The sequence below is a fragment of the Chroicocephalus ridibundus genome, chromosome 3, assembly GCF_963924245.1.
Source record: "Chroicocephalus ridibundus chromosome 3, bChrRid1.1, whole genome shotgun sequence".
In the NCBI taxonomy this organism is placed as follows: Eukaryota; Metazoa; Chordata; class Aves; order Charadriiformes; family Laridae; genus Chroicocephalus; species Chroicocephalus ridibundus.
This window is the reverse complement of record NC_086286.1, coordinates 60,167,269-60,195,035: the sequence shown is the minus strand read 5'-3', so window position 1 is coordinate 60,195,035 and position 27,767 is coordinate 60,167,269. Positions and strand designations below refer to the sequence as shown.

Below are 27,767 nucleotides of genomic sequence, written 5' to 3'. Positions count from 1 at the left end.
TGTGTAATAATATGCTACTTACTTCAAAGCACTACCAATGAACATTTATGCCTTCTGGAAAAAAACCAAGACATTTTACTTATTTTGGCTAATGCTCTGCTAATAAAATTTTCTTCCTCATATCCTTAGACCATCAAGACTACAACAACATTATTACTGCTAAAAATATTTACAGTCAGGTTGCTCAATTAATTATTGGACTGTAGAAACCTAAAATATCTTTAAAAATACGAGGCTGCCTGTAGGCAAGTTGTAGTATTTTGCCTGTGAGCTCCATTCCATTCTAAGTACAAAATAAATAATGGTTTCAATTGATCATGTAAATTCTGTGAAAGCTGATGAACTTTTGAGTAGTCATGAAACTATGATTTTAAGTTGAATTACATGTATTTCTGATTTATCAGTTGAGACTTCAAATGGTCATCCAACGTATTTAAATTTTCTGAGCATGGCAGACTACTCACAACCTGTCTGATGGTAATGACGTTGTATGATGCTACCCTGTTTGTATTTCTGGTGTACTCTATGTTCTTCTTGTTATCTAAATAATACTGCCGTGTAGTGCAAAACAATATGTCAAATTCTTCTGAGTGCTTATCTTACACTGTTTAAAAATTAGATGCAAAACCTCTTAGGATGGTGACAACCCTGGTTTAAACTTTAATGATGGAGATTAACTGTATCTGGTAAAGGAGATCCTGCTAAACTAATACAAAATTAAATACTAAATCTCTATGACAGCACAGTGGAATTTTCAACAGAAAAGGGAAAAAAATTAAGGCACTTCTGCTATATCTAGTTTCCTATTCTGATGATACAAAGGGCTACATATTTAGCTGCAACACGCTGATGAAACGCATGTGTTACTTTCATTTACAACTTACAAGGATTTGGCCTTCAATCTTTATTACGCAGTCTGTGTCAGAAACAAACAATTTCACATTAAAAGCATATTGTTACAGAGTTTTTAACAAGGAAAATAAGAAATACATTTTGGCTGCAGAAATAAAAAGGAAAAAAACCACAACTTATACCATAGAGTTGTATTTTAGAATACACTTAAATTTATCAAAGTACATTTTCCCCTGGTAAACTACTGATGATTTATTTACAAAGCAAGTAACAAACAATGGCTGGAAAATACCATTGCATCACAAATTATCTACATGGATATTTCTATTTTTCATACTAGAAAACAGCTAAGGTGGCAATCACTTCAGTACAATGTTTCTTCCATAAATCTTAATGTGTTTAGCAGATAATACAAAATGGAGATGCAGACTGTATTACATTAGTTAGAAAAGCAAACATATAATGGGTTTGGTTAAGAAAAAAATAGATTTCTAGCAAAATGTAAGGTCTAATGCTTTAACCGCTCCACGCAGTTCACATAGGGACTGTCAATGACTTACAAGTTGGAAAAGTTGCTGACAGGGCAGTTGGAATTTGGGAAACTAGTTGAAAGAGAAGTCATCAGCAGCCTGTGCCAGCCCTGACAGGCTTACCACTACTTTGCTATTCACACGGGAATTCATGTTAATAGAGTCCGTGCTGTTTTGGGGATCATTCGACAACCGGTAACAACGTGGAATACTTTCATTTATTCATCTCTTTTAGAAGAAATGATAGCTTGTTGTTTTGGTTTTAAAGTCTATTTCTTATGTGAGAAGTAGAAGCAGCAGGCGAAGCTTGGAGTTCTGTTTTTTTGGTAAGTGAGCACTGAAAGAAATATTTTCCCTTTGAAATTGTGGGACATGCAATCCTTGTAAGAGAAGACCTCTTGAACTGCAAATGTATTCTTCTAGATGACCTTGTGAGACTTCAGCACACGAATAATCTGGACAGAAAACATCTCTACAAATAAATTTTAAGAGTAAATCGAATACCCAGCAGTAGTACAGCTTAGTTTCCCATTTTTTCCAATACGTAAAATCTCACCTTTATTTTTCAAACTATAGTTGTCTAGCCTTTGAATTTTTATTTCCAACCTGTTTAACACCACTGTCACTTGCCAAAAGCATGTCAGATCGCTACAGGTACAGTACCTTTATTTAGACTAATGTATGTTTTCCTGGTAAACATGACTGTTTTGAACACTGGGGCCTGGCAAGCCCCCGCACCTCTTGGCTCTGCTCGCTGATAAGTTTCATGCTTCTGTTACGCGCAATGTAGGAGTGATGCAGAAGCAATTTTTGACAGACTGGAAAAGCAGGCACTTTCCTCTGTGGTTATTTTTTTTTTTTTTTTTTTTTTTTTTGCGGGAAAGTGTATCCCACACTTTCCCATAGCATACTGCCCAGAGACACCGTGGCACTGGTGTGCAAGGGCTTTGAGAGCTATGCGGCAGGACACCCTGTCACGGCAGTGGAGTAGTTTCAGCTTCTTGAAGTTCCAACTGAAAGGAAAGAAATTGCAAATACAATGAACAATTACTTGTTCTCTTCCCACCCACAAGTTTGTGCGTGTGTTTGCGTGTGCGTGTGGTTTTTTGTTTTTTTTTTTTAAAGCGGAATTTACTTATCATTTGCAGCTACTGTCCTGGTGTATAAAGCTAAACGGGTAGCCCAGACACTAAGGCGAGACTATGCTTTTGCAATAAAGCAACAGAGGCAGAGGAAGTGATCACAGAAAAGTTTCATGTCTGACCTTTAAAGGTAAAGAAATGTTAGTATATCTGAAATTCGAATTAGCATTAGAATATATTTCATAACAAGCCAGTTGTTCTCTTTCTAGAGTGAAACCCTCTTTGAATTTCATGACTATTGAAGGACTTCACTCCCTCCCTGTATTCTTTTTGTAGCAATTGCATGGGAGTTAGTATTTTAATAATACCTTCCATGCTCACATCAGTACATTGGCTAACTTTGGGATTTGCAGTTAAAGTCTAGTTTAAATTCTGTGTGAGATGGACTTACATCAGCAAACAAATCCAACAACCTCTCAACCCCGTGTGTCCACAGTATCCACGTTTAGTCCCATTCACATACAGGCACAATAGCACTACAGATGTTTTCATCAAGAAAATCCGCTTAGTGCACAGCACGTCCCAAAAGTCTGCAACCCCTTTTACCGCCCAGCCACCGTCGTCCTACAGCACTCGACCCTGCTGAAAACAGGGTCGGAGACACTGCAAATAAAGGGTTTATGGTATGGAAAGTAGAGTCATGGATGACACTTGATTGAGACAAGAGAGGGAATGTGCTCCTGTGAAAGCAACAGCACATGGGTAAGGATTTTGGGGCAGGGAGAAGGAAAGTGCATTTTCTAACTGGATTGCTTTCCAAGCACATTAGGCAGAGGGGAGGCAGTTAGGACTTCTGATTTGGAGACAAATTTCTCCAAGACCACAACAAAACTCAAATGCTTGTTCAATTCAGCATGCTACACTTAGGGATTTTCTTTATTCTGCATTGGGAATATTACTCCTCAGCTCCTTTTGGCCAGAAACTGACCTGATTCTAAATGTGAACGTCCCTAACTTTCGGAGAAGTCTATATCCAGAAATTAATTTTGAAGTTCATATTCACTTATCCGTATGGATAAGTGTCTGCTCATACAGGTAGGTGTGAATCTGTCAAGGCTTGGAGTTACAGAATTTGCCCAGCTTTTGTCATGTTTCTGCATAGGACTCTACAGTGTTCCCCGTATTTGTTTGTATCTGTCATATAGCACTGGGAAAATTAAAATGTAAGAAAGCACTTTCTTAATTTATGTAATCAAACTGAAGCTAGCTTTCAACTTTTCCTGTTTTCAACTTAAAAATAGTTTTTCTTTAATCCAGTATCCTTTTCGTTTTTGCGCGTGGCTGCCAATCCAATAAGGGCAAAGCTTTCAGAGCTGAACAGAAATACCAAAGCTTCTGGTTACTGAACCTATCTAAGGCCTCATTTTCAGCACATGAGGAGGATTTGCAGCTTCCATTATGGCATTTAGACACTCCAGTGGTTAAGGAGAAAGCAGCAGAAGCTAAAAATACAAAAAATAGTTACATAGGATGAAAAATAGTCTTGAAAATGTGCCTGCACATAATTTGCTTAGTTGCTTGGATACATTCAGGTGAGGCTGCTATAAAAACTTAAATGGGTCACAAGGAAACTAACTCACTGAAACAAATTAAATTTATCAGATTTCTATAATTATTAATAATCCACTTTCCTAAGTATTTAGGATTTTTTATTATTAGCAGATATTAACAAAAATAAAAGGCATCTGAAAAAATAGTTTTCAGGAAAAAAGATTATCAATGAATTTCAAATTTAAAAAGAATTCAAACTTTTTTTAATCTCAGAGATAAATTAATATGCAGAGTCTCTGTGCATCTGAAGTAAAAGCTATTTCAAAATCTTTGTCAAGGTCTTTGTTATGAATCAGGTTAATGTCAATGACATCAAAAACCCTCAGATATCTGGAAAAACTAGCATTTGTTCCTTTACTACTGTTCCCTATCAATATTGGGTCATACAGAGAAAAATTCAGAGTAAGCGGTTTTGCTTTGCAAACAATTTTTCCAGGGCTTTCATCACTCCTACTCTTGTTTTAACTCTTCATGCAAATGCACTGATAAGATTGCATATGCCTCCCTGAAAATTAAAGTGAGCCAAGCCTTTAAACTCGATTTGGAACAAATGTAATCTATGCATTTTACTGCAGGAGTTAGTTCTGTTGAACAGGATACTTCCCCCCAGATGTCAAACATCTCAGTCTTATAACACTTCAAGTTTTTGCATGCCTGTGGTTTTTATTCCCTCAGAAATAGGCTACTCCATTGACTGCGTACTATAAGTGCTCATACCATCAGTGTTATGGATCAGATGCTACTTTGTGCATTTGAAAGAAGCTACATTTCTGGAGGAGGTCTGAACTTGTTTTGCTCTTCCACTTTTCATAAATGCTGATGAAACAACAATCAAACTCTTAATCTAGAAGGTGGTTTTGGTAATGTCAAAGAGCCATAAAGTAGACCAAATGGCATTATCTGAATGCAGAATAATATGAATAATTGTGGTGTTTTCTGTTACTGCTTTTGTACTGACAGAAAGCACAGTTGTTCCTTCCACCAGTGAATGCTTATTTTTAAGTGTGAGGCCCTAAGCTGCTGAGTGATTGAGGGCTTGCAGTTCTCATTAACTTCAGCAGAAGTAAAGAATTCTCACTTGGCAAAAAAACTACTTGTAGAACATCTGTTTCTTCGAAAATGACTTGAACTGTGCTGAGTACTATACAGCCTTGCAATTAGAATTCATACCGAATGCTCTCTGAGGCGTTGTCTGCACAAGAAAGAGCTTGTCAGTATACTTAGATCGATACAGATATACTAGCTAGACTTTCTTGTACAGAAAGCATTTACCTGTGAAAAGAATGCCCTGTTGATAGAATTTACAAAAGCTCACTGTTTTAGAAAACGGTGTTGTTTTTTTCTTTTTTTTTCTTTTTTTTTTCTTTATTTTGGCTTTTATATTTCTTTTCTGAAAGAAAAAGCTGCATTCACCCTAGGGCTTTCTCTGTTTAAAAAAGAAAAAAGAAATAAATTAGATGTTACACTTGTAACTACTATACCAGAGAACCTTTCTAGTGTAGATTAGTCCTACAACCCTGTCTGTCATTCTGATGGTAGCAGACAACAAAAATATTGTCTCTTACTGACATGTTTGCTGGAGGAAAAAAAAAAAAAGGTTGTTTAATATTGAATTTTGAACGTGGCTTGGTGTCAATGTATTCTTGGGACTTTGCGGAGGGTGAGAAAGACTGCAACCAATAGCTGCTGTGCTGTACTCCAGCAAACGCAGCAGTGCGAAGGCTGAGGTCAGCACCCAGTGAGCACATCTGGCAGAAATAAACCGGTGACAGCAGCAGCAGCTGCTGAAGCAAGGACTGCAGGGATGGTGGTGAGGGAAGCGAAATCCGGCCCATTTATGGCCACTTCAAATTCTTTCAAATACCAGACCATGCAAAGCTCCAGCCATCCATGAGGATATGAGCTTCCAAGTGTTGTCTTCTTCTCCCCGGCCCTGGGGAAAACTGATGGCTAGCTGCTAGGAAGAGCTACGCAAGTACATAAAGCTGAGAAGTCATACAATTTTTTACAGCTCCACATACACTTTCTTTGTTCCCTGCGTATTGGCTCTTTGCTTCAGTTTCTTTCCTTACTACCTCACTCAGACCTCATTCCCGATGTTCCCCTTTCTCCTCTGCACTCTTCCTCTCACCTCCCTTTTCCTTCAGCTTCTTCCCCTTCACTTCTCTTTGCATGTGCTTTATCTCTTAACTAATTCCATCACTATCCCATAAATAAAAAAAACCCAACAAAACAACCACCACCCCAAAACAACCAACAAAGAACCCAACTATGAGACTGGCTTCCTCCTTGTTGCCACAATAAAGCTCACTTCACTTGCTTGGTCTACTCCTGCCTCAGCTGGCTCTCTCCCTTGGTGGTGTACGTTGAAAGATCTTTGTGGGAAGGATCATCCTCTATTCTGTGTTTGCTCAGTGCCCAGGGAAATAGACTTTATTTCACTCAGCCTCTGGGCAATAAGTACCACATTAATCTTTGCTAAGGTTAGAAGTTTAGAAGGTTACAGCTCTCCTAAAAATAATATAAAGAAGCATAATTAAATGTAGAAGGTGCGTGCATACACCCTGCACTGTAAAAAGCTGGAATTATACTAGATATAGAGACAATCCTATTGTCAGACACATGCACAAAATTGACTCCACTGAGGGTTACAAATACATTATTAACAGCTGATTCTGTCTAATAAATTTTTGGTACACATAGTAAATGCTAGACATATATACATACATACAGTTATGTATGTGCCTATGCCAAGTTTGGCAGTTCTGCTCCACCACCAAAGTGTGCGTAAGACTGAGCAGGTACTAACTGATTTCACAGGCCACAGTTTGGCATGTATGAATCAGATGCTGGTGAACTACAACACTGCAGATGCTTAATAACGCTTCCCCTTCTCCCTTTAGCCTGCTCCCTCCTCTTCTCTTCTGATGCAATGACTATTTTGTCTGTTTGGAGATGACAGCGTTCTGATGTGGGCTTTCTGGCAGCAGCTGAGTGACAGTTATGTGATTCTTTTCACAAGAAGCCATCAACTTCTGCACCTGCAGGAGGCAGGTAGCTTGTGGCAGCAGTGAGCTGGTGCAGAAGCAACCTAAGTATATTGCTGAAAGGTGATGTGTCAAGGAATGAACTAGGCTTGTGCCTTTTGTTCTTTGTAATGTGTTACAGAGACGACTCAAACTTTTTCTAGTGCTTGTGCTGTGCGTGAGATACTTTCATGAATGTTAAGATTGGCCTTCATGTTTTGCTTGATGTCAACTGAGGGATGTGGACTGGAAATTCTCAGGACTAATCACAGGAACATGGACGTTGAAAATGTAACAAAACAGCTTCTTTGCAAAAGCTAAGCAAAAATAGCCTGAAAAGAAAGTCTGTTTCTCTTGGTATCTGCTGTGCCATAAAATCCCTACTTCTCAAAAGCTTTTTCTACATGGAAAAGATATATTCTCAGTAGACCTTAAATAGCAAAGGTGGCACAATACTCCCTAACAGTTGGACTAGATGATCATTGTAGGTCCCTAGCAACTATTCTATTCTATTCTATTCTATTCTATTCTATTCTATTCTATTCTATTCTATTCTATTCTATTCTATTCTATTCTATTCTATTCTATTCTATTCTATTCTATTCTACTCTGCTCTATTCTGTTCTGTTCTATTCTATTCTATTCTGTTCTATTCTATTCTATTCTATTCTATTCTATTCTATTCTATTCTATTCTATTCTATTCTAATATGTGTGTATATATATTTATACGTGTATACATATCTCAAAACCCACCCTAGCCAACACAGATAATTATCTGATACAAGAACTGCATGTAGACAAGCCTTTGTCTACTTCTTGCGCTTCTTTCAGGATGAACAAGGCCAGGTAGGCCTTCTTCGTACACCAACCAAAAGTGTGCAACTACAATTTCTTCTCTTTTTTATTCGCTGTTGCAATAGGAGAAGAGAGACATAGATTCTGTCCCACTCCTGTCTCCCTCAGCAGACAAGGAATAGGAATAGAGAAATCTGATTATTCTCCAGACAGTTCTAAAGCAGTCACCTGTTGTAAACATCCTGCAAAGGAAACACTGTTTCGTGTGCCGTGTAGGTGCATGCACGCTGGACCCAATCATACAAGGTGCCTCTGAAAGCCCTCAGCTTCTGAGCATCAACTAGAGGGCAGAACAACTAACACCATGCAGGACTGGGGTCTCAGAGTATGCAGACACCTGTTTCAAATACAACCTTGAAGGTGTTTAGACCTTCAAATAGCTACAAATCAGTATAAACTGTAACTTCAGAATACATGTCATCTCCAAGCGGAAGGCCTGGATCCAGAGATGACATCTCCACTGCTAGTCATACCTGATGGTTAGTCCTGTCCACAGTGTTGGCAGTGGAAGCATGGTCACGAGTGTTTTGTCGGACTCGGGTGGAGTTTTGCTGCTCAATGGTTGAGGAAGTGGGGATGCAGAACTCTCTGAAACACCTTTTGAAATTCTCATCTAGAAATGCATAAAGGACTGGATTAAGGCAGCTATTTGTGTACCCTAAAGCAATACAGAAGTGCCAGGAGACAGTCTGGAAAGTAGTTTCTGGGATGTTGACCAGGGCTTTAACGATGACATAAATGTGGATGGGAGTCCAGCAGATGATAAACACTGCCACCACTACGAGAACCATCCTGGTGATTCTTCGCAGGTTTCTGTCCTTCTCTTTGGAGCCAGATAACATGCGAACACTCTTTAGGCGTAAAATCATCAGCCCATAGCACACGGTAATGATCAGGACTGGCATGATGAAGGCAAAGATGAACACACAGATTTTCAGGAGGTTCTCCCAGTACCAAGCAGGGTGGGAGAACGTAAGTGTGCAGTCAATGGAGCCTAGAGAAAAAAAGAAAACAGCAGAGAAGAACAAGTGTGTTAGTTTTTCATTTGCTTGTCTTTAAACCTTTTTTGTTAAATATCATGGGCAAATGTATGAAGATTTACTAAGCAAACAGCTAAAATGAAGCAATTTGTGACCTGTCATTGGCACAAACATGGACACACTGCTGCAAAACATGTAAGAAACATCAATTAGAAAAAACAAAACCTAAGTAATGTGTTCCCTTTTTGCATTTTATGGCTTGGAATTGCATGTATATTGTACAAGAAAAAGAGATTAATTGTCATAAATGCTTAAATTTTGACTCATTTTCACTTTCAGTATAAAACCTGGCAAAAAAAAAGAGATGGTTTAACCACCGTATCTGCTGAGAGTTTGGGCATTTCAGGGCAATGGGGAAGAGGATGACATGACACTTGTTAACTGTGCACAATGAAGGGTTTGGGTTTATGCTGAGGTGCTGTCACTTCTTGGAAGGTCTTTAGCGCCAGTGGTGAAACACTGGCACAGGTTGCCCAGAGAGGTGGCAGATGCCCCATCCCTGGAAACATTCAGGGTCAGGTTGGATGGGGGTCTGAACAACCTGATGTACCTGAAGATGTCACTGCTCATTGCAGGGGAGTTGAACTAGATGACCTTTACAGGTCCCTTCCAACCCAAACTATTCTATGATTCCATGATCCAGAATGTGTTCTCTGCTCTGTATTGCGTCCCGCCAGACTATGTACAAAATACGTATGAGTGCCGACTTCTGCAGGAATATCACAGGTAAAGCACAGGCTTCTGTGCCATAGGAGAGTGCATAACCTCCCCACAGCAGGAGGCAGGCAGGCACAGACGCTTTTCCAAACACTACAGTAAGTGTGTGGGGCAGTGGGACTCGCACGGATTCACAGAAGGATCTGGAGCTGCCTGTTGTAAAAGACAGAACGTGTGCAGTGCTGTGTCCAGTCAACTACAGCCAGACGCAAAACTGTTGAGGGGGTCCATTTGCGCTGACACCTGCTTTATATGGGCTGGAGGTCAGAAGTTAATTCAACGCCTCTACAATAAATTGAAACAATGCGGAAAGGAGTTTAAACATCGAAATATTCAATTTAGGAATGAAAGTCAGACTTACCATGCCTGTATTTAGTAGTTGCCATGAACATAACTGGCAGGCCAATTGCAGAAGAAAGAATCCAGTTGCAGACATTGACAATTTTGGCATTTCTGGGGGTACGGAAATCAAGGGCCTTAACTGGGTGGCAAACAGCTACGTAGCGATCCACACTCATGGTGCAGAGTGTGAAGATACTGGTGAACATGTTGTAGTAGTCTATGGATATAACGATCTTACAAAGGATTGTACCAAATGGCCATGTTCCCATCAAGTAATTCACACTCTGGAATGGCAGAGTACTTGTTGCTAGGGCATCTGCCAATGCAAGATTGAAAATATAAATATTGGTGGCAGTCTTCATCTTCGTGTACCTAGAAAAAAATCAGCAAAGCACGTGAATGACCACAACTGACAATGTTAAACAAAACTGAGTCCAGTGCACCATGTATAAGAAACTCCTGTGAAATAATGGGTTGATACTGTAAAATGTCATCTTTTCTGCTTTTAACCAAATGACCTTGCTAAGGCTTGTCTAAATAATCTTTGCAGTTCAGTGAAACATTAGTTAAATGGTGTAAGAAAGAAAAGATTAATTTAAGTTGCGCAGAGAGAAAGGATACACATAGAAGGAACAATATTATGGATGCTAAAGAACTGAGAAATTATTTGAAAAAATTGTATTTGTACATGCTGGACCCTGCATTGAATGGGTAGATTTTCTGTGTCTGCTGATGTCACATCAAGTATCGGAACTGTGGTCTAGAGAAATGAGAAACTCATTTGTAGGTTGTGGAGTAGCAATGATATCATTCCTTAGGGAATAAGTACCTAAAAGATTAGAAAGATTAGTGTAATTATCAAATCTGCTGTGGCTAAAAAATCAGACTTTTAAGATTTTCTCATTTGTTTATAATTTTAAAATTCAAAAATCATTTGTAATGATGGTTATTACATTGCTTTACTAATCTTAATGTGCTATATGAGTTGGACAGATGGTTCTTCCAACTAAATGAGAAGACAGATGCTATTAACCAGATGCAATTAATCAGATGCCTTGGGCATATCAATAGAACCACCACCCCGGGTAGATGCTGCAGCCCTGTTGCTTGAGGTAGGAATGCATGCTTTGCTCCATGGTGCCTATCTCAGCTGAAGGGTCTTCAAACTTCTTTGCACCTCCCTCTTGCTAAGTCTGCGCCACTAGCTACCTAAACCCCACTTTTTGAATTTTGAATTTCACACTTGAATCACAGCTGAGCGGGGAGAGTTTTTTTATGTTCTAATTTGTGCTTGCATTGCTAAAAGTAGAGTCCGAATTCCTCTTTATTTTCATCAACTTTTGTGTAGCGCCCTTTACACTTTCAACTCCTTGTGTCACCTGAGCAGCACTTGAGATGCACTGTTGATGAGGATGCTATACTTTTGCAGTGGTACAATGACTGTCTCACTCTAAGTAATGTTCCTGGCTATGCTGCCCTGCTGTCCTGCTTGCTGCTGAGGTTGCTGGGCACTGGCTTTTGAGGGGACAGATGGATTGCTCTTTTGATAAAACTCCCTTCTGTTTCTGCAAAGTAACAAGTACAGTGTTTGATCAAACATTTTACCATTTATGGAGTGATTTGCAAGAGGAACAGCCCATTTAAAAAGATCTTTCAGGCAACCTGCTGGAGAAGACAAAGTGTAAAATACAGTATTTCATGGTTTTTGTCTCTGACTTTGATCTCTTTAGAACACGAGTTAGCTGCAAAGACATGGTGACAGGGCTGTGTAGGGAACACACACTTGGAACTTTTTTGGTAGGGTCTGGAGAAATTCAGACTTCATGCTGAGTGTACCTAGATAGCTTTTATGGTGAACATCTGACAAAGTTTGCCCGGCTTTGTTCTCTCATTTTCTAGCACTGTGCGTGAGGAGCCACTAGTAATCCTAACTGAAATTTAGGGTGTTTTTTTAAAAAAAAGATTTTCAAGCTCTTTCTTGACTGCTGTCTTGAGAAAGTATGATCTGAGTATGATACTTCCAAGCTTCAAATAAAACCCATACCCTGAAAGTACGTTAAAAAGCTTTTCTTACAGGAGCACTACATTTATCCAACAGATTGTTAACACTAACTTAGGAAGAGGTAGATGCTGCAAGCATCCATGCCCCTCTCTGCTGGGAATTATTTAGAAAAATGTAGACGATTGCAGTGTGGGAGAGGTGCACAATAAGGTGCAGCCCTAAAAACGGTTTGGAGGGAGGAGAAAATATTTTCTGGGCAATTTGCTGGAGAATCTTGCAGAGGAGAATGAAAACAGCAACGTTTTTATATTGACTTTACTATTACCCTCCTTTTGCCATGTCTCTTGTTTGTCAAAAATGAACATCTTTTCCATAGGTCGGACAACAGATCCAGGACCAGCTAAGATTGTGTTCAGAAAGCCAGCTTGGAGGTGTGATTGCGGTATGAGCAGACATATCCAACTTGTTCCAGTCTGAGCCGCTCAGGCAGCAACAGCAGCGGAGGGACGGTGGTTCTCAGTTCTGCACAGACAAGGAAAGGCGATGAGGATCCTGCGCCCTCGCCCAGGCTGCCGATCCCTACTCAGCTCTGAGGTGATTGTCCTATCTTTATGGCTGGACAAGAAATCACGCTTAGGTGTGCTGCTCAGTGCTGCTGCCATCACACATGATTCTGGCATAGTTCTGTCTGGAGAGCACATCATCAGATGATAATATTATTTATCGGTAATTGTAGCCATTCAGATGATTTAAAGGCAATGCTTAAACAGCAAAAAAATAAATACACCAACCAATATGTAAGTGACACTCAGGTTGGCATGCCAGAGGATGGGGAGAGAAAAGCTCTGAATAAATGGAATAAAGCTTCTTCACTGGGACTGGCATGGGCCTTATCCCGCTTAAATGCTACACATTTTTCAGTTTTGCTGCCTTGCTTTCATTGTCAGTTTAAAAGTTTTTGGACTTATTTTGTTTAATGGCCTCTATAGGCTATTCATGAAGGATTTTGCTTCATGTACTCTGTAATCTTTATATTTCTAATCACACTGTTCTTACAAAGAAAGGAAGTGGAGCTTTTGTGGTAATAGAAAGTATTTACCTCCACAATTGCCTAATCAACAAAAGCCTATTGAAATTTACAATATTCTTTTCGGTGAATTCTATGGCATTTGGGTGTTTTTCTGTATTGAATTTTTCAAGACTTTATACAGGGCTTATTTCTAAAAGGTACATTTTGTTAAACATGTATTTTTCCAACTAAGTGGATTATCAGTGTCCCCCAGATAACTTTTTTGGTACGAACAAATAAATACTGAAGCAACTGATTAAAAGTAATTTTAACAGCATGGAAAATAACAGTCCCTCAAAATGGAGATCTTGAAAGCCTTGATCTTAGCTATTATATCTTTTGCTAAGGTATCAGTCTACCTATTTGAACAAGCAGCACAAACATTTCCATCACCCAGACATAGATGTGTATGTGATGAGATGTCAATACTTCAGAGGGACTGGATTTTATATGTAATTAAAGTCACAGGGTATCTGTATGACTTATAATACCAAAAGTATGGGATTTATACATGCAATCTTTTAACAGATACTGTTTTTGCACTTTCATTCAAAACCACTAGAGAATCTAAAAATGAACAGATGTGTAAATAAAGAGTCTTAAATGCAAACCATGGAAATCTGAATGCTGGTATTTAGATTGCATTGAAATTTCAGCATCTGAAATACTATGTATATTAAATTTTGCATGACAATGAGCAAGGTTGCAAGTAAAGACTTGGCTTTGGGCAACATTAATTTTATTTTTACAGCTCTGCATTGAAAGACTAATAGAGCAACGCGATGATTCAATTTTTTGTGACTATTTAGCTCGATACTGCTCTTCATACATATTCAAATTAATTATGCTCATTATAATACTGGCACCCACTAGTATGCCCTTTCTATATCCTCAGTGCAGGTTTTAGAACATAAAATGTCTGTCTATGAAGCATATTTTTATTGGTAGTAGTATATGATAGATCAGATTTCCAACAGTAAGAATATACTTTATGTCTGTCTAATTCTGTAGGGCAAACTCAGCCTTGCCTTTATCTTCAATCCAGCAAAGCTTTAAAATATACTTAAAGCTTGAAGATCTGACACGTAGAGGTCGACTCAAGTGAGATTTACTTGGAATAAGAAAAAGCAATACAGAAAATCATGAGAATCCTACTCGGCTAGTCACTAAGTTCCTGGTACTCAAGGATAAATAGGAAGTCTTGAAATGACCGCTTCAACTGGCAGTCCATGGGCCACTAGTAGTTTGCAAACCAAATAAAAGGTTCACCAAAATAACACAGAGAGACCCCCAGCTCCATTGCACAAAGTGTAACAGCATCTTGAACAGGAGCCACAAGCGCCTTTCCTTTCCACCTCACAGACAGGCGACAAAAGAGATTTGAGCACACTTGTGCCTCCTTCTCTTTCTGCAAGACATGTGCCACAGCTTTCTGTTTCCTGCCCACACCAGTGGTTTAGTCTCCATCTTATCACCTCCAAAAATTTTTGGAGGTCTTGCATTGCTCAAAAGTAAAGAACAAATAACACGAAGACCATTTCTTTTCTTAAAAAATCATGGCATTTTTAGTTTGCATCACGCTTTTTCTAAGCTTAGTAGACACGGTTGGTGTACTGCCACCTGAGTCTTGTCCCTATCGCTTCTTGGACAAGTCGTTTACATCTGTGTGGACTGTTGAAATATACCTTCCTCCAGACCCTTCAGCCCTTCTTTACCAGATCAGTTTTACAGCATCCACGAGGCTAGTGCAAAGAAGTCAGAGAGAGGGTCATGTCTAGCCCAATGAATATAGTAATGCATACCACTACAAATAAACTAGAAAACTGCTCCCATCTGAATAGGAATAGTGAGGAGAAAAGGTGAAACAACCTTTTGTGCTTAGGAAATGGGCTGGCCAATGACAGATTGGTAATAACTGCTTTCAGCAACACAAAGGCATGAAAGCTTTTGTCCACAGAATGCAAATTTGGAGACAAAGCCTGCTTCAACTGATCAGTGTTTAAGTTCAATGCAAAATATATGAAAAACTGGCTTAATTACAGGAGATTCATTGCAGAAAGCAATCATTCATGAAAATGGTTTGGCTGCTGAAAGAAACAACAGCCAGCAATTAGGTCTTGCATACAGACAACATGACATAAGTCTTGTTGATGCTGGAGGAGATTAGGTTAGCGTTTCAAATTCATGTTCTTCTTGCATAAATGACTTGTTAAACAAATGAAGAATCATTATGTGCATACATTAGATTAGTTGAGGTCTCCTTGGGTGGGAAGACTAAAATATGTAAGGTATGCCTAGTTGAACCAATTTAAATGAACTTTTATTTCCATGTCTGTTCTGGTGCATCTTGTATATGCAACTCAAAAATGGTAGGAAAGAGGGATTTTTTTTTTTTGCATGCTTTCCTGAGAAATCATGTACTTTCATTTTTTGTCGAGCCCTCACAGCTTTGACAAAGGTCTTGTCCTATTCAGGACAGCCTGGAACAACCCCCCCAAAAAACCCACCCCACACAACACCAATTCCTTTCTGCCAATCCAATGAGTATGTTTGACAGTGAAGTGATGTCTGTCAGCTAAGTCGTAGCCTGGAAAATACCTTTGAGCTAAAGGCTCTCAAATGAAAGACTTAACTGATGGCCATTCTATCTCATTGACCTTTTTCTTCCTTTGCATGGTAGTGGTTCTCTATGGAGTGAAGACCCATACCGCTTTTCAGCCATAGCTGTGATGTGCGCTGTGTCAGACTGTTACCTATTAAAGTTTTGAAGTCATATATATTCTGTCTGAGCCTAACCTATCTGTCTGGGAGACAATATGATTTAATTAGCCTGAAGATTTGGTCTTTGATTTTTCTATTCAGGGATATTTCAGAATGCTTATGCCTTGAGCCATGAAATTCAAGCTCTGGGTACAAGCACCATAAATTTGTGTACAACCCTTACACATTATTATGCGGTCAGACCACCCAGGTCGGAGGTGCAATACTACGGTTAACAATCTACTCGGTCCTTCTGATTTATATTCTTTTGAAGAGATCATATACAAGGATGTAATTTAAAAATAATAAGCCCTCAGGGAAAACAAACAAACGACAAATAAACCCATAAACAACATCATAGCAGAAAATGTTCACACTTAGTTACAATGAAATTGTGCATTTTGCAGGTACATTTACTTACTTCCTGCACTGATACGGAGTTTGAGGGTAAAAGCTGAACTAGGGAAGGGAACAAGATTTTACTGCCTTTAAGAAAGACAGAGGCAGAGGTTGTTTCCTCCTGTTAAAGCCTTGCATCCTGACTCCCAGCATGGTGCTACCTGGTCACCTCTGTGACATACAAACACCAAGCATCACTTCAAGTGTCAAGGCATGACATACTAAGGGGGTGTAGTAGATCTAAAATAGCAAGACCTCCGTATTTGACATACTCGGTGGGGAATGCAGAAAGGCCTCCACACCCATTATGCTGGAGCAGCCTTCCCCTCCCTTCCTCACACAGTGGCAAGGGGATGTCCATCTTCTGGAGGAGTTTGAATGTATGTGCTGAATGTGTATCTGAACATAGGGCAGATAAGCATTGGACTGTAGCTGCTTTAGCTGCTACCTCTTTTCTCCCTAATACTTCGTTTTCACGCTGCCAAGTTCCTTTTCCACTTTATTCTCCTCCATAGCACAAGTGAAATTAATCCAGATTTTCACCAAAATGCGCTCGGGTTACCTTGCTAGCATCTTTGACTTCCCAGCGTGTCCTTTCCTTTGCACCAGGGGCTGTCCCAAAGCATGTGGAAATCCACCAGCATTTGCTTACAGGACCCAGGCAGGAGAAGCAGGCAGAGCCCACCACTCCTCGTGAAGAAGCATGGGCTTCAGGCCTTTTCTCCTGTTCTCAGAACCAATTAGTGACTTCTCTCACAACTCAGCAGTGGAAGAGAGGGAGCTAAACAAAAGCCTTTTAGGCGGAGTCAGCTTTCTTCAGACTCCTGTGCAGGTCTTTTTGGGAACAATGTCGGGAGCCAAGAGAGTCGGGAGAACATCTGACTCATCCTGTTTTCAATTAATTACAATTCTGTACTGGCTTTGGGCTAAAATTCACTTGTTGCTTTTTTTTATGGCTCTCCTGCTTTTTTTTTCTACAGAAAGGCAGCATAAAGAGGTCCTCTTTCTGCTACTTAGTTTGAATTAATGAGTCTGTCCCTTCTCAGAGAAAACAAAACAAACTTCTTTCTTTAGGAAAAATAGCTATTTTGGGGAGGAAGGCTGGTCCTTTTCCTTGGTGTCTGACTGAGAGAATTAACGAGCAAGGAGATTACTTCAGACAGAACACACAAACTCCACAGCAGTCATAACAGGTAACAATTTTATTATTTCTCTCATTATTTTCATCCCTTTTAAAATTACATCTGTATGCATAATATCCTGGCAGAAATTTATACAAAATAAAGCCGATGCGATGCATTCTTTTTCCAAAAAGGGGAGGGGAACCAGCCAGAAGAGGTCTTGATAGATATATTCATATCAACTTGCCACACAAAGATTTAAGATGTTGCGATGTTTTATAACTCCCATTACCCTCATTTCTTTTTCTTTTCCCAGACACCACAAGAAGCTACGTAATCACAAAAAACAAATTACAGTGACGTATATGCTCCAATGCCCAAACACTCATCTGCTGGTACACTTCCTTCCCCTCCACCCTAGTTAAACGGGGGGAAAATTATCTGCAAATTATTCCAGGACTTAATCTGGCCTGTTTGTTAAACCACCTTTAGCTGAGTCTCTGTTTGCCTGGCGCTGAGGCATATATGGGTCTCCAGTAAAGGTTGCTGCTTTCACAGTCTCTGTGTAACACATCTCTCGGAAATAAATCAATGGTGCTAATAGGGCTAACTCCAATATACTGTCATTATCCAGCAGCGGGTGCTTATTGCTGAAATTTTTGCTTTGCTAGGAAGACATGGAAAGGAAAACTGTCTGTGACTTCAACTGAACTTTCTCCCTTCTACCTGGGTCAGAAGCGTGACTGACAGTAAAACCACTGACTACAGCTATGATAACTGTGCTGACATTTTTCTAGGGGGGATAAGTAAACAGGTATTTTCTCTGGTTTCCAGGTGCTGGTTCCCTCCTCCCGATTTGTGGACTGATCACCTCAGGTGTACGTGAAACATCGCCAGCTTGGCAGGGAAGCTGTCGGGGAAACCTTTGAAGGCAGTTTTACCACTGGTAGATGTGAGATCCTTAAAGGTGTGATGGGGAACAGCAGAGGTAAGAGGGTATCGGAGAGGTAGCACGGGGCTTGAGGCAATGCCATAGACTATACAGACCAAAGTAATGTTAAGTATACAAGGTATTGTAGGGATCTTCCAGTGAAGCTGTCGAGTGTGATCTGTAAAAGAGCGACAGAGATGAGAAAAAGAGACTGGAGAGAGAATAAAGGCAGAGGAAGACTTGGCCATGATGAGCAGAATGGGGAAATGCAGGCGATGATGGAGGCAGGCATGACAGAGAGAAAGAGCACAATTATGTCTTTTGAGAAGACCAGATGAAAAGTACCGTGAATCATAGATTTAGTCTCCATTTGACAAGGATGAGACTGCGTCTGAAACTGGGGCTCTGAGGGGAAGACTGAGACCATCACCTTGTGAGAAGAATTTGGGTAACTGGCTTCTTCCATGATTTTTCTGTAGAGGCAGCACATCCCAGTGCTGAAGGTTAGTACTGTGCAAGGGGAAACCAGGAAAAGATACCTCATTGCTGCTCCCTGTTCCCCCTTAAGAGATATCTCTCAGCTGAGATTGCTCCGTACAACACATTGAGAAGCAGATGCTCCATTTTACACAAACATTTTTGTTTTGAAGTTTTATTCCTGATCTGAGATACAAGATCTTATAGCTGATAATTGAACACTTCTCAGTGAGAAGGTGGACAAAATATGCTATTTCATGTCTTTCACAGTTACCTGACAAGCTACAGCCTGTCATTCTTACCTTTTTCATCATGCATATTCAAAGGGAAGTATAAACAAAATTTAAAAGTGTTTAACATTAAACGGATGAATGAGAATCTTCTTAACACACCTGGGCTAAGCTGTGGAACTCCTTGCTAGTGAACACCATTAAAAGCCAACTTCCAAAAGGGAGCAGGCTTTTTGAAAGATAATAGCAGCCCTGCTTAGAATACCACAAATCCAAACTTCATGGTATAAACCAAAGAAGGCACAGATAGTTATAAAAAGAAGTCCGTTTGAGACCAGCCTAATCACAGCAATTCAGAAAATAGTTGCTTTCAGATTTTTTTTAAAATATAGTTATAATACTCAAAGACTGAAAACTTATTTTCACTTGCAATCATAACAAAAATAAATCATTTTTTGAAAATGTCTGTTAATGAGGATCCCTATAATATCCATCTTAGAACACCTAAGCTTAAAAATAACCAACTTAAAATCATTAAAAAGGTTTCAGGTTTCTGAAATTTAACTTTAGAAAATGTTTGTTTCAAACCAGCGTTGTTTAGACATGGTAGTATTTGTGACCTTTTATTCCAACATTATTTTTGATTCTGTTGTTTTGGGGTTTTTTTTGACTGCTGCGTGGTAGAAATGTTGACAAAAAGCTATTGAATAAAATGCTGATGCAAACTCCAGCTCAGAAAGTCCCTCTGCGGTCTAACAGACTGTTCGAATGACTCTCACAGTGATGCTCCTATTTCTTCCACTCTCCGACTACACACCAGCTGGTGCCCGTGGCTGGAAAAGAGGTTAGTTAGCTAGCCTATGATTCTGAGACATTCGGGCATACATCTTGTTATGTTTGAGATTTTTGTAAATATGCCACCTTTTGATCTAGAAAGATTCTAAAAGCTTATCAACAGTGTTCAGCAGAAGCTTTGCCTGATGATTTGAAAAACTACTGTAAGTTAAAATAAAGCAGTACTTCACAATTATGTTAGATAATTAGCTTATTAGTCATTAGCTTGCTAATAATTACATAATGCAAACAATATGTGCTTACAATATTTCTCAATTTTACTGAAGCCATGAAAAGCTGGTACAATTTGACTTATTTTTATGATGAAATTAAAAAAAATCAGGAAGTGCTTAACATTATTTTTCATGACAGCCATTACCAAAATAATACTCCAGGAAAAATACGGTGGGATCAGAACAGCTTTTTCAAGAGAAATTGAGTGAGAGGGGATGTTTTCTGCCCAGAAGTGCCCGGGGGTAGCCACTAGCAGAGCAGAGAGGGCTGTCCTCCTGGGGCAGGCGTGCTGTCCCGTGGGTGAGACCTGGCTGGGAGCGGGCACAGGGCACAGGGTGGCACAGGGCACAGGGTGGCACAGGGTCTGGGGACGAATGTGGGGCTGCAGAGCTGGCTGCTGCTCTCACTTTACCCGCAGTCACCTCTGCTCCCTCAGGGAGAGGGGGGTTATCTCCACGTTGCAGGCTAACGTATTTTGGGCCAAATTTTGACCATAGCTGTGCCAATATAATTTAAAAAAAAATATAATAAAATACAAAGGTATCCATGCTGTTTTACCTGTGTGCTTCCCCTGATCTTGGGGGAGGGAGGCAAGCAGTTTGCTAGTCAAACATTTACCCACTAGCAGAGGTTGGTAAACTTGTATCACAAGCAGTGTGCAAACAGGGACACCTGTCTTTCTGTAATGCAGGATGCTGAGGGTCACCCCCTCACTACGCTGCTCATTTAATTCGGCTCCTGTCCTGTTCCTGCCCAACTTGTCTCCCTCTTCTCTGTCTCCCTCTGTCCCATCCCCAAATCTTCTCGGACTCTTGCTGGTGAGCAGTATCAATTCATAATTGACCTAACTGGTTAAGGGTGCTGTAGCTTTAGTTAACAGCTCTTGGCAATGGGGTGGGACCTTTTCTTTGCAGACAGTGGAACAGGCAGGACACACATTCGCACATGCAATGCCATCCAAATGCAGAGAAGTTCATGCGGCCGTGGACGGGAAAGAAAAGAATGAATTTCATGCATTTCTTGGTTTGAGAGATGCTGTAGGCCTTCTTTCACACTGCATCCGTAACTCCATGTCACCTTGCAAAGAACCCCTGTTTTTTAGAAAACCTTGCTTTGCTTCAGACACTTTTCAAGCTTGGGATCATTTTCAGTTTATTTAAACAGACTCTTTCCATTTTGGATGTTATGACGCCTTTCCAAACCCCTCACTTTTCCCTTTCTGTGCACATGCTTGAGAATATTTATTCTTCTGGTGTCATCAATTCTTTCTACAATTGAAATTTCACTCCAAATTCCGTTCTACTTAGCAAAACAGTTTTCCTGAAGTGTGAGTGAGCTGGGCAGAAGGAACCAGAGCTTTCAGTACTGCATAGTCTTTCCAGATTAGGTGATGTTTAAGTCACAGCTCTTTTTTTTTCAAATCGCTATTGGAAGGTAGTTTTGAGAAACGTAGAAAGAAGTGTCTGTTTCAGAGAAAAATTCTCTCCCTGCTTTATTTATTTTTTTTTTTTTTAACCAGAGCAATCATTTACCGTAATGAAACAAGACATTTCTTTCCTCCTGCGAAGGATCACGGAGAACCTGAGGCCCCTTTGTTTATGATACGTGACAAAATTAATAGCAAAGCAATTAAGGAATCACTCGACTTGAGTGACTAGCGGCTGTTGGTGGAATTACAGTCCTCTCAGGGCACAGCACCGTGGAGGACGGGGGCATCCAAGAGCTATTCCTCCCTTCCAGACCAATGATGCTAAACATTTTCATCTATGATCTATTACAGCTTTCTAGCATATTGCCTTAATCACAGGGCATATTCTTCTTCCCACTCTAATGTGTGACTAATCCCACTGACTTGATGAGAAAGCTGGAAAAGCCTATAGATTACTGTGTAAATTTATTCAATACCACATGGTACTAATTGTACACTGTCTCGTTGTACTCTGCAGCAGCTAGAAGTAGCATTTGCTGTTGACATAGCCATAACAACACTGTGTTCATTTTAGTAATATACACTTACACAAAGCACATGAGGAAAACAGATAATAAAAATTATCTTAAGATTTTTCAGATTACAGGAAATTCATAGCTGGCAGTAAAACCTGACTATTACTGCTGTCACTCAAAAGACATTTTTTTTGTACTTGACAAAGGAAACAGCTCAATGTTAGTGACATGAGGTTCAGCCTTACACACTACAGATACAACACGTAAATATTAATTCAATGATGAGAGTATTCATCTGAACAGGAACCATTTGCGAGAATGAGGAGGGTGGATGAGAATGCATTAATTATAAAGTAGCAGGTACATAAATTGGAAATCTATGGAACTGCTTTGCGTGAAGAGCCTGATTTTTGTATCAATAATGACAATACATTTCTATCTCCTTGTTGGAAATGTTTACTTTCTGACCCCTGCTGGGATAACAGGGTGGCGTTGTGGACTGATAGTGTCAGTGCCACATCAGGCAAGCACTTGCACGGCCCTGGCTCCAAACCCATGGATCTGCCTCATATGGAAAAGTTGAAAGAATAATAATTTTTATAAGAATAATATAATAGTTATTAAAAATATTTATAAAGAACCTGAACATGAGATATTAGTGTGCAGCACACTGAATATGAAGTCGCTGTTGCTTTCACTGGGGCTGGACTCTGAAAGGTGAGTGGGGACAGAGTTTCAAATATCTAAGCACTTACCTCCCAACTCCTAGCATTTTCAAGGCTATCTAGGTACCAATATCACTTTAAAATCTTATTTGTAGTAGTCTTGATTCTTCTCAGAATTAATACAAACTTCAGTGTTTTGCTCCTCCTGAGCAGGCGTGGTGTGAAAGGTAGATAAAGAAGGGGAGCTTTATACAATGCCAAATTGAATTCAGTGACAGTTTTGCCTCCTATCTGTAGCTGGATCCAAAGATACATGAACGTGAGCACATATGCTCACTATTTCATATATGCATATTATATGATTCAGAATATCGTCATGTTAATATAGCTTGCAACAGGAAATAAATAGAAAAGTTCCCTATTGCTGTCCAGTTATACCAAACCTACAGAGAAAGAAGCACAGAAAGGAAATGCAGAAATCACAGATCCTGTTCGACCATTAACATGTAAACTCTTTTTCATCCCAAATTGGTAAACAGCTGCATGATATTAATTGGGAAGGAACTCTGTCATTCTGAAAGCTGTTCTTGCACAGGAGACGTGGGTTCCACCCTGCCTTTGCCATAAAATTCCTGGATGGTTTTGGAGAAGCTATTTAATTTATTTGTGTTTTCTTCTGTAAAATGAAAATATATTTTTGCTTTCTCCTATTGCTTCTGGTTTTTGTTTTTAAGATGTAATCTCGGGGAAAGATGCTCTCTTTAGACAGAAATCTAAATGCAAGTGCCTCATTCAATTTGGCTTTGTAGTGCAAGCGTAATTCAATTAATTAATGTAAGAAATACGGACCTAGTATGGGTTATGCCCAGTATAAATATATAATTCCAGGGACAACCTGTAGCATATTTCTCTAAGAGTTATCCTGGCTCTGTTACATTGTGCATCTGCTTTCTCTCCCAGAGGAATGCATTCAAACACTTGCTCAGCCGATCGCAGTCATGCGCCTGTTCAGAAGCCTTTCTGCAGCTGTATCTTCACGTAGCTAGCCTGAGTCTCCCTGCCACAGGGCAGAAGAGAATCTCCCTACCTCTGCACATTTAAAATGAAGACTCTAAAGTATAGTTAAAGCCACCAGATTTCTGAACTGCTGCAGTTTGAACCACTGATGCATATTACTTGTGTTCCCACCAGGTCTACCAGCTGCACAGGCTTTGCAGTGACACCCCCAATACATGCTGAAGGAATCATCCTCTGCCGAGCCACAGCACCCTGCCTTGACCACTGTCCTCACCCCTGGCTTTTGATGGCTAGCGCTGTCAGCGCTGCACCCACCATGAAGCCACCCTGTTGCCACTGGCCTGCAAACGATGCTGGACACCAAGCTCTGCTCCTGCCAGCTCCTTGCGGCCTCGGCACCCCTGCCCGACGGCTGCTCCCCTGACTCTTTGGGAAACACAGTGTTCAAAGGCAAAAGGGATGCTTTCTAGACCTGGGGAAACAGGAAGGGCCCCGGCAGGGGTACCCCCCGCCTTCAGCGTCGCTCGCTGGGCTCTGCAGGGCTCAGCGGCTGCTTGATTTGGAAACGACGGGCAGCCAGGAAGGAAGAGGTGCTGGATCACCCCGGTCCCGTCGCGTCCCGCCGCCCCGCTCCCGGGAGGTGGCGGTGTTCCCCCACGGAAGCCGCCCGCCCCGCTCCCAGGCGGGCAAAGGAGCCCGTTTAATCTCGCTCTGCGCCGCTTGCCGCCGGTTCACGGGCGTGGGATTTCTCGTGCGTGAAAGACACAGTTGGGAGTGACCTGTCAAAGCCCGGGTGGGCTTGCGGGAGGGAAAGCTGCGAAGTGCTGCAGCACAGCCAAGAAGCTGGGATTACGGACAGCGGCTGCGATCCTGGCGTATTTGTACACATGTATACGCTTGTATGCATACACACATATATAAATGCATATGAATATAAACATATATATCACGACTTGAGGCAGAGGATCTATAAATCCAGGCAGAGAGACTCTTTTAGCCGCGATGCCATTTACATTCTGCTTGTGCATTTGGGAAGAGGTTGAGGGAAAAACGCGAAGATGTCTGCCGGGTGTCCGTGTGCGCGCCTATACCCGCACACGCTCGCAGGCAGCGGCGAAAGTCCCTTTAAGTCCTCCCTGCCCAGCGGACAGGTGCGGGATTCGGGCCTCGTTGGCCAGAGCAGCTCGCAGAGGTGCTGCAGCGCGGAGGGTCCGTAGAGCATCCCCGGACCTGCAGCGGTTTCTGACGGACCTCCCAGCCCGGCCGGTCCTCACGGCCCCATCGCAAGTTTCTCTTCCCCGATCGCCCGCTCCGCTCCGGCGCTTTCTCAAAAGCCTCCTACCCTTTCCCCGCGGGGGCAGGAGCCCCTCCCGGGCGGCCCGCTGAGCGCTGCCTGCCGGAGAGGGACCGCAGCATCCCCCGTCGGGACGCCGGCCCGCAGCCCGACGGCAGCGGCCGGGGGCTGCGGGACAGGGCAGGTGGGGGCGGGACGGCACTCACCTGACGATGACATACATGACCAAGAAGTTGCCGAAGAGTCCCACGACGCAGACCACGGAGTAGACGGCCATGATGGCGATGGCCGTGACCACGGAGGGGCCGCCGCCCGTGTCCGCGCAGGGCCCGCCGCCGCCCGCGCTGCCATTGGCGCCGCCGCAGGGCTCGGAGCGGTTCCAGCCCGCCGCCGCCGCCGCCGCCGCCACCGAGGCGTTGCCCCAGGCGCCCGGCGGCGCGGCCGCGCAGGGCGGCGATGCGGGGCGGCAGGCGGCGGCGGAGGCGTTGGCGAAGGGGACCTCCAGGGCGCCGGCGAGGAGCGGCGCGGAGCCATTGCCCAGCAGGTAGGCGACGGCCATGGCGCGCAGCGGCTTCAGCGCGGCGGCCGGCTCTGTCCGCCCGAGGGATGCCCGGCGCGCTGCTGTGGCGCTGCGCTGCTGTGGCGCTGCGCGGTGCCGGGGAGGCGGCGGCGCCCGCCCGCCCCGACGGCGCGTCCCGCCGCTGGGTGCGGGCACATGTGTGCGGCGGGCGGGGCGGGAGGGGGAGGAGGGGCCTGCGGCTGCAGGAGCGGCGGAGGGCGGCGGGGAGGCGGGGTTTCCCCTCCCGGTCCCCCCCTTCGGGCCGGCGGGGCACGGGCAGCCCTCCGGCGCTGCCGCCTCCCGCCGTGAGCGGAGCCCCCGCTGGGGCGCAGCTGGTGCGGAGCGGGGCCGGCCCGCCCCGTCGCGCCTCTGGAAGGCCGGGGAGAGCGGGGGGCGAGCCAGCAGGTTTCCCCTTCCCTGCGGGGTGGCACTTGAAAGCAAAGCGCTGAACACGTTCCCTTCCCGAGCGCCGCAGGTATCGGTGGCGAGCACCGGAGAGAAAGTACCAGGAGAGATTGACTTCGCCGTCTATGGAGCGGGGCAGGGAGGAAGGAGATCAGTAGGCGACTGATCGACGTAATGAGTCAGGGATCTTGACAAAACGATGCCCTCTGTGTTTATAGAGGTAGCTGAGCCTCGTAATAAAACGTGTTGAACTGTACGGCCCCGTGCTGGGAGGGTGACTGTGGACAGAATTGTGCTTTGGAAATCACTCGGATCGCACAGATTCTCAGGATTTTCAGAGGACTTTTCTGCTCCAGAGCTCCAAGAGTGCTCTCCCCTAGGCATTGGTGTGATTGTTATCACATGCAATAACACAGATAAGGAAAACAGATATCCAAACCATTCTCTGAACTGTACATGCATTGTACCGGGTGCTTGACTCGCACACTGCTTATTTTCATCAGCACATTTCCATGATCAGTTTGTTCCAGACGAGCAAAGAGGTGCATCTCCAGCACTGCCTGCTGGATGGCTGATCACTGATTACTAGGACCTAGTTCTTTTACTGTCTTATCAATGAAAGCAGACGGGATCCTTGATAAGGCAGAAAAAATTCCTTCTAGTGAGCGAGGAGGAGATAGAGTGGCAGTGGTTGCTCCTGCTGCCCCATCATGGACACATGCTTAGTGTATCTGCTCATCATGTGCAGAGCACCTCCCGCTACTTCCAAGAGTGGTAATGGCAGAAGTGGAGAAGAAGCAGCAAGTTGCACCCTGACAGAAAGATGCAAAACCCCAGGCATTTTAGTCTGAGGAGTTCCCACATTTGCATGCTGCGAGCAATGGGAACCAGTGCAGATTAGGGCAGGGAACAGTAGCAAAGGTAGACCACACGCTCTTCCAAAGTATCTCTGATCATTAGCAGTGGGGAGGAGGAGGAGGAGGGAAAGGGAAAGGGGTGTCACTGGACTTTGAGAAGGACATAGACCTGGGTAGCCGATATTCCTTTTTTCAAGTTATGTACTGTCAACTCTTATCAGCCTTATAGTGGAATGGAGGAAGAAGATCAAGATCAAGTAAGCTGTTAATGGGCACTTTTTATGGATAGCATCTATCACTTCATGGCCAGAGAGTATTTGCAGCATCCTTTATTGACAGGAGAGAGCCATTTAGCATCATAGTCAGAAAAAGAGCTTTGGGATAGGAATTACATTGTTGCTGGAAAAAGGTTGTGGACAAGGGGAAATGAAAGCAAGAACTTGGATTTCACACGTCAAAGTTACTTGTTCCCCTTATGAAGTATAGCATATTTAGTCATACACAGAGAGGGAGGAGCAAGGCTTTAAAACTTGGCCATTCTCAAAGACTTTTAGCTCTGAGTATGTGCACAGTGTGCAGGAGCCTCTCTCTGTGCTTGCCCTTTGTTCCACCAAAGCCATCAGAAGAGTTTGATGTAAGCCTGGACGCAATTAGTATTTAGCCCTTTGAGTACACCTGTGTCTGGCTGTGGAAGGGACGGGGAAGACGGGGAGCAAAAATCCAGGCTGCTGACAGATGCACTCTGTACCTCGTGTCACAGCCAGATTTGTATCATCCTCAATGTCAGAAGGATCTTTGGCATATTAAAAACGAGTATCTTAAAAAAGCCTTAAAAACAGATGCCCATGTAAATCTAGTGTTATATACAAGTCTCTGCTATTAGAGACAAAAGAATTATTATGGCTGATTAAA

At 42.4% G+C, this 27,767-nt stretch overlaps 1 protein-coding gene across 2 annotated transcripts; it reads right to left on the bottom strand.

Moving 5' to 3' along the window:
* On the bottom strand, window positions 1-25,739 carry OPRM1 (opioid receptor mu 1). 2 transcript variants are annotated; one of them, XM_063329346.1, is made up of 4 exons: window positions 25,241-25,739; window positions 10,077-10,429; window positions 8,432-8,952; window positions 1-2,395 (listed from the first exon to the last, which is right to left on the bottom strand). In XM_063329346.1, the coding sequence occupies exons 1-4, from the start codon at window positions 25,591-25,593 to the stop codon at window positions 2,357-2,359; spliced, it is 1,266 nt and encodes a 421-aa protein (XP_063185416.1). In that variant the 5' UTR covers window positions 25,594-25,739; the 3' UTR covers window positions 1-2,356. The 2 variants fall into 2 exon arrangements, with proteins under 2 accessions (XP_063185416.1, XP_063185417.1); XM_063329347.1 differs by having other exon boundaries at window positions 10,077-10,373.
* Window positions 25,740-27,767: the final 2,028 nt, after the last annotated feature.

Coding starts and splice junctions, on each gene's coding strand:
- OPRM1 (XM_063329346.1), bottom strand. CDS start 25,593: ATGGCCGTCGCCTACCTGCTGGGCAATGGCTCCGCGCCGCTCCTCGCC. Junction 10,430..25,240: donor GTCATGTATGTCATCGTCAG/GTGAGTGCCGTC, acceptor ATTTTTTTCTAG/GTACACGAAGATGAAGACTG. Junction 2,396..8,431: donor TGGACAGGACTAACCATCAG/GTATGACTAGCA, acceptor CTTTCCTTTCAG/TTGGAACTTCAAGAAGCTGA.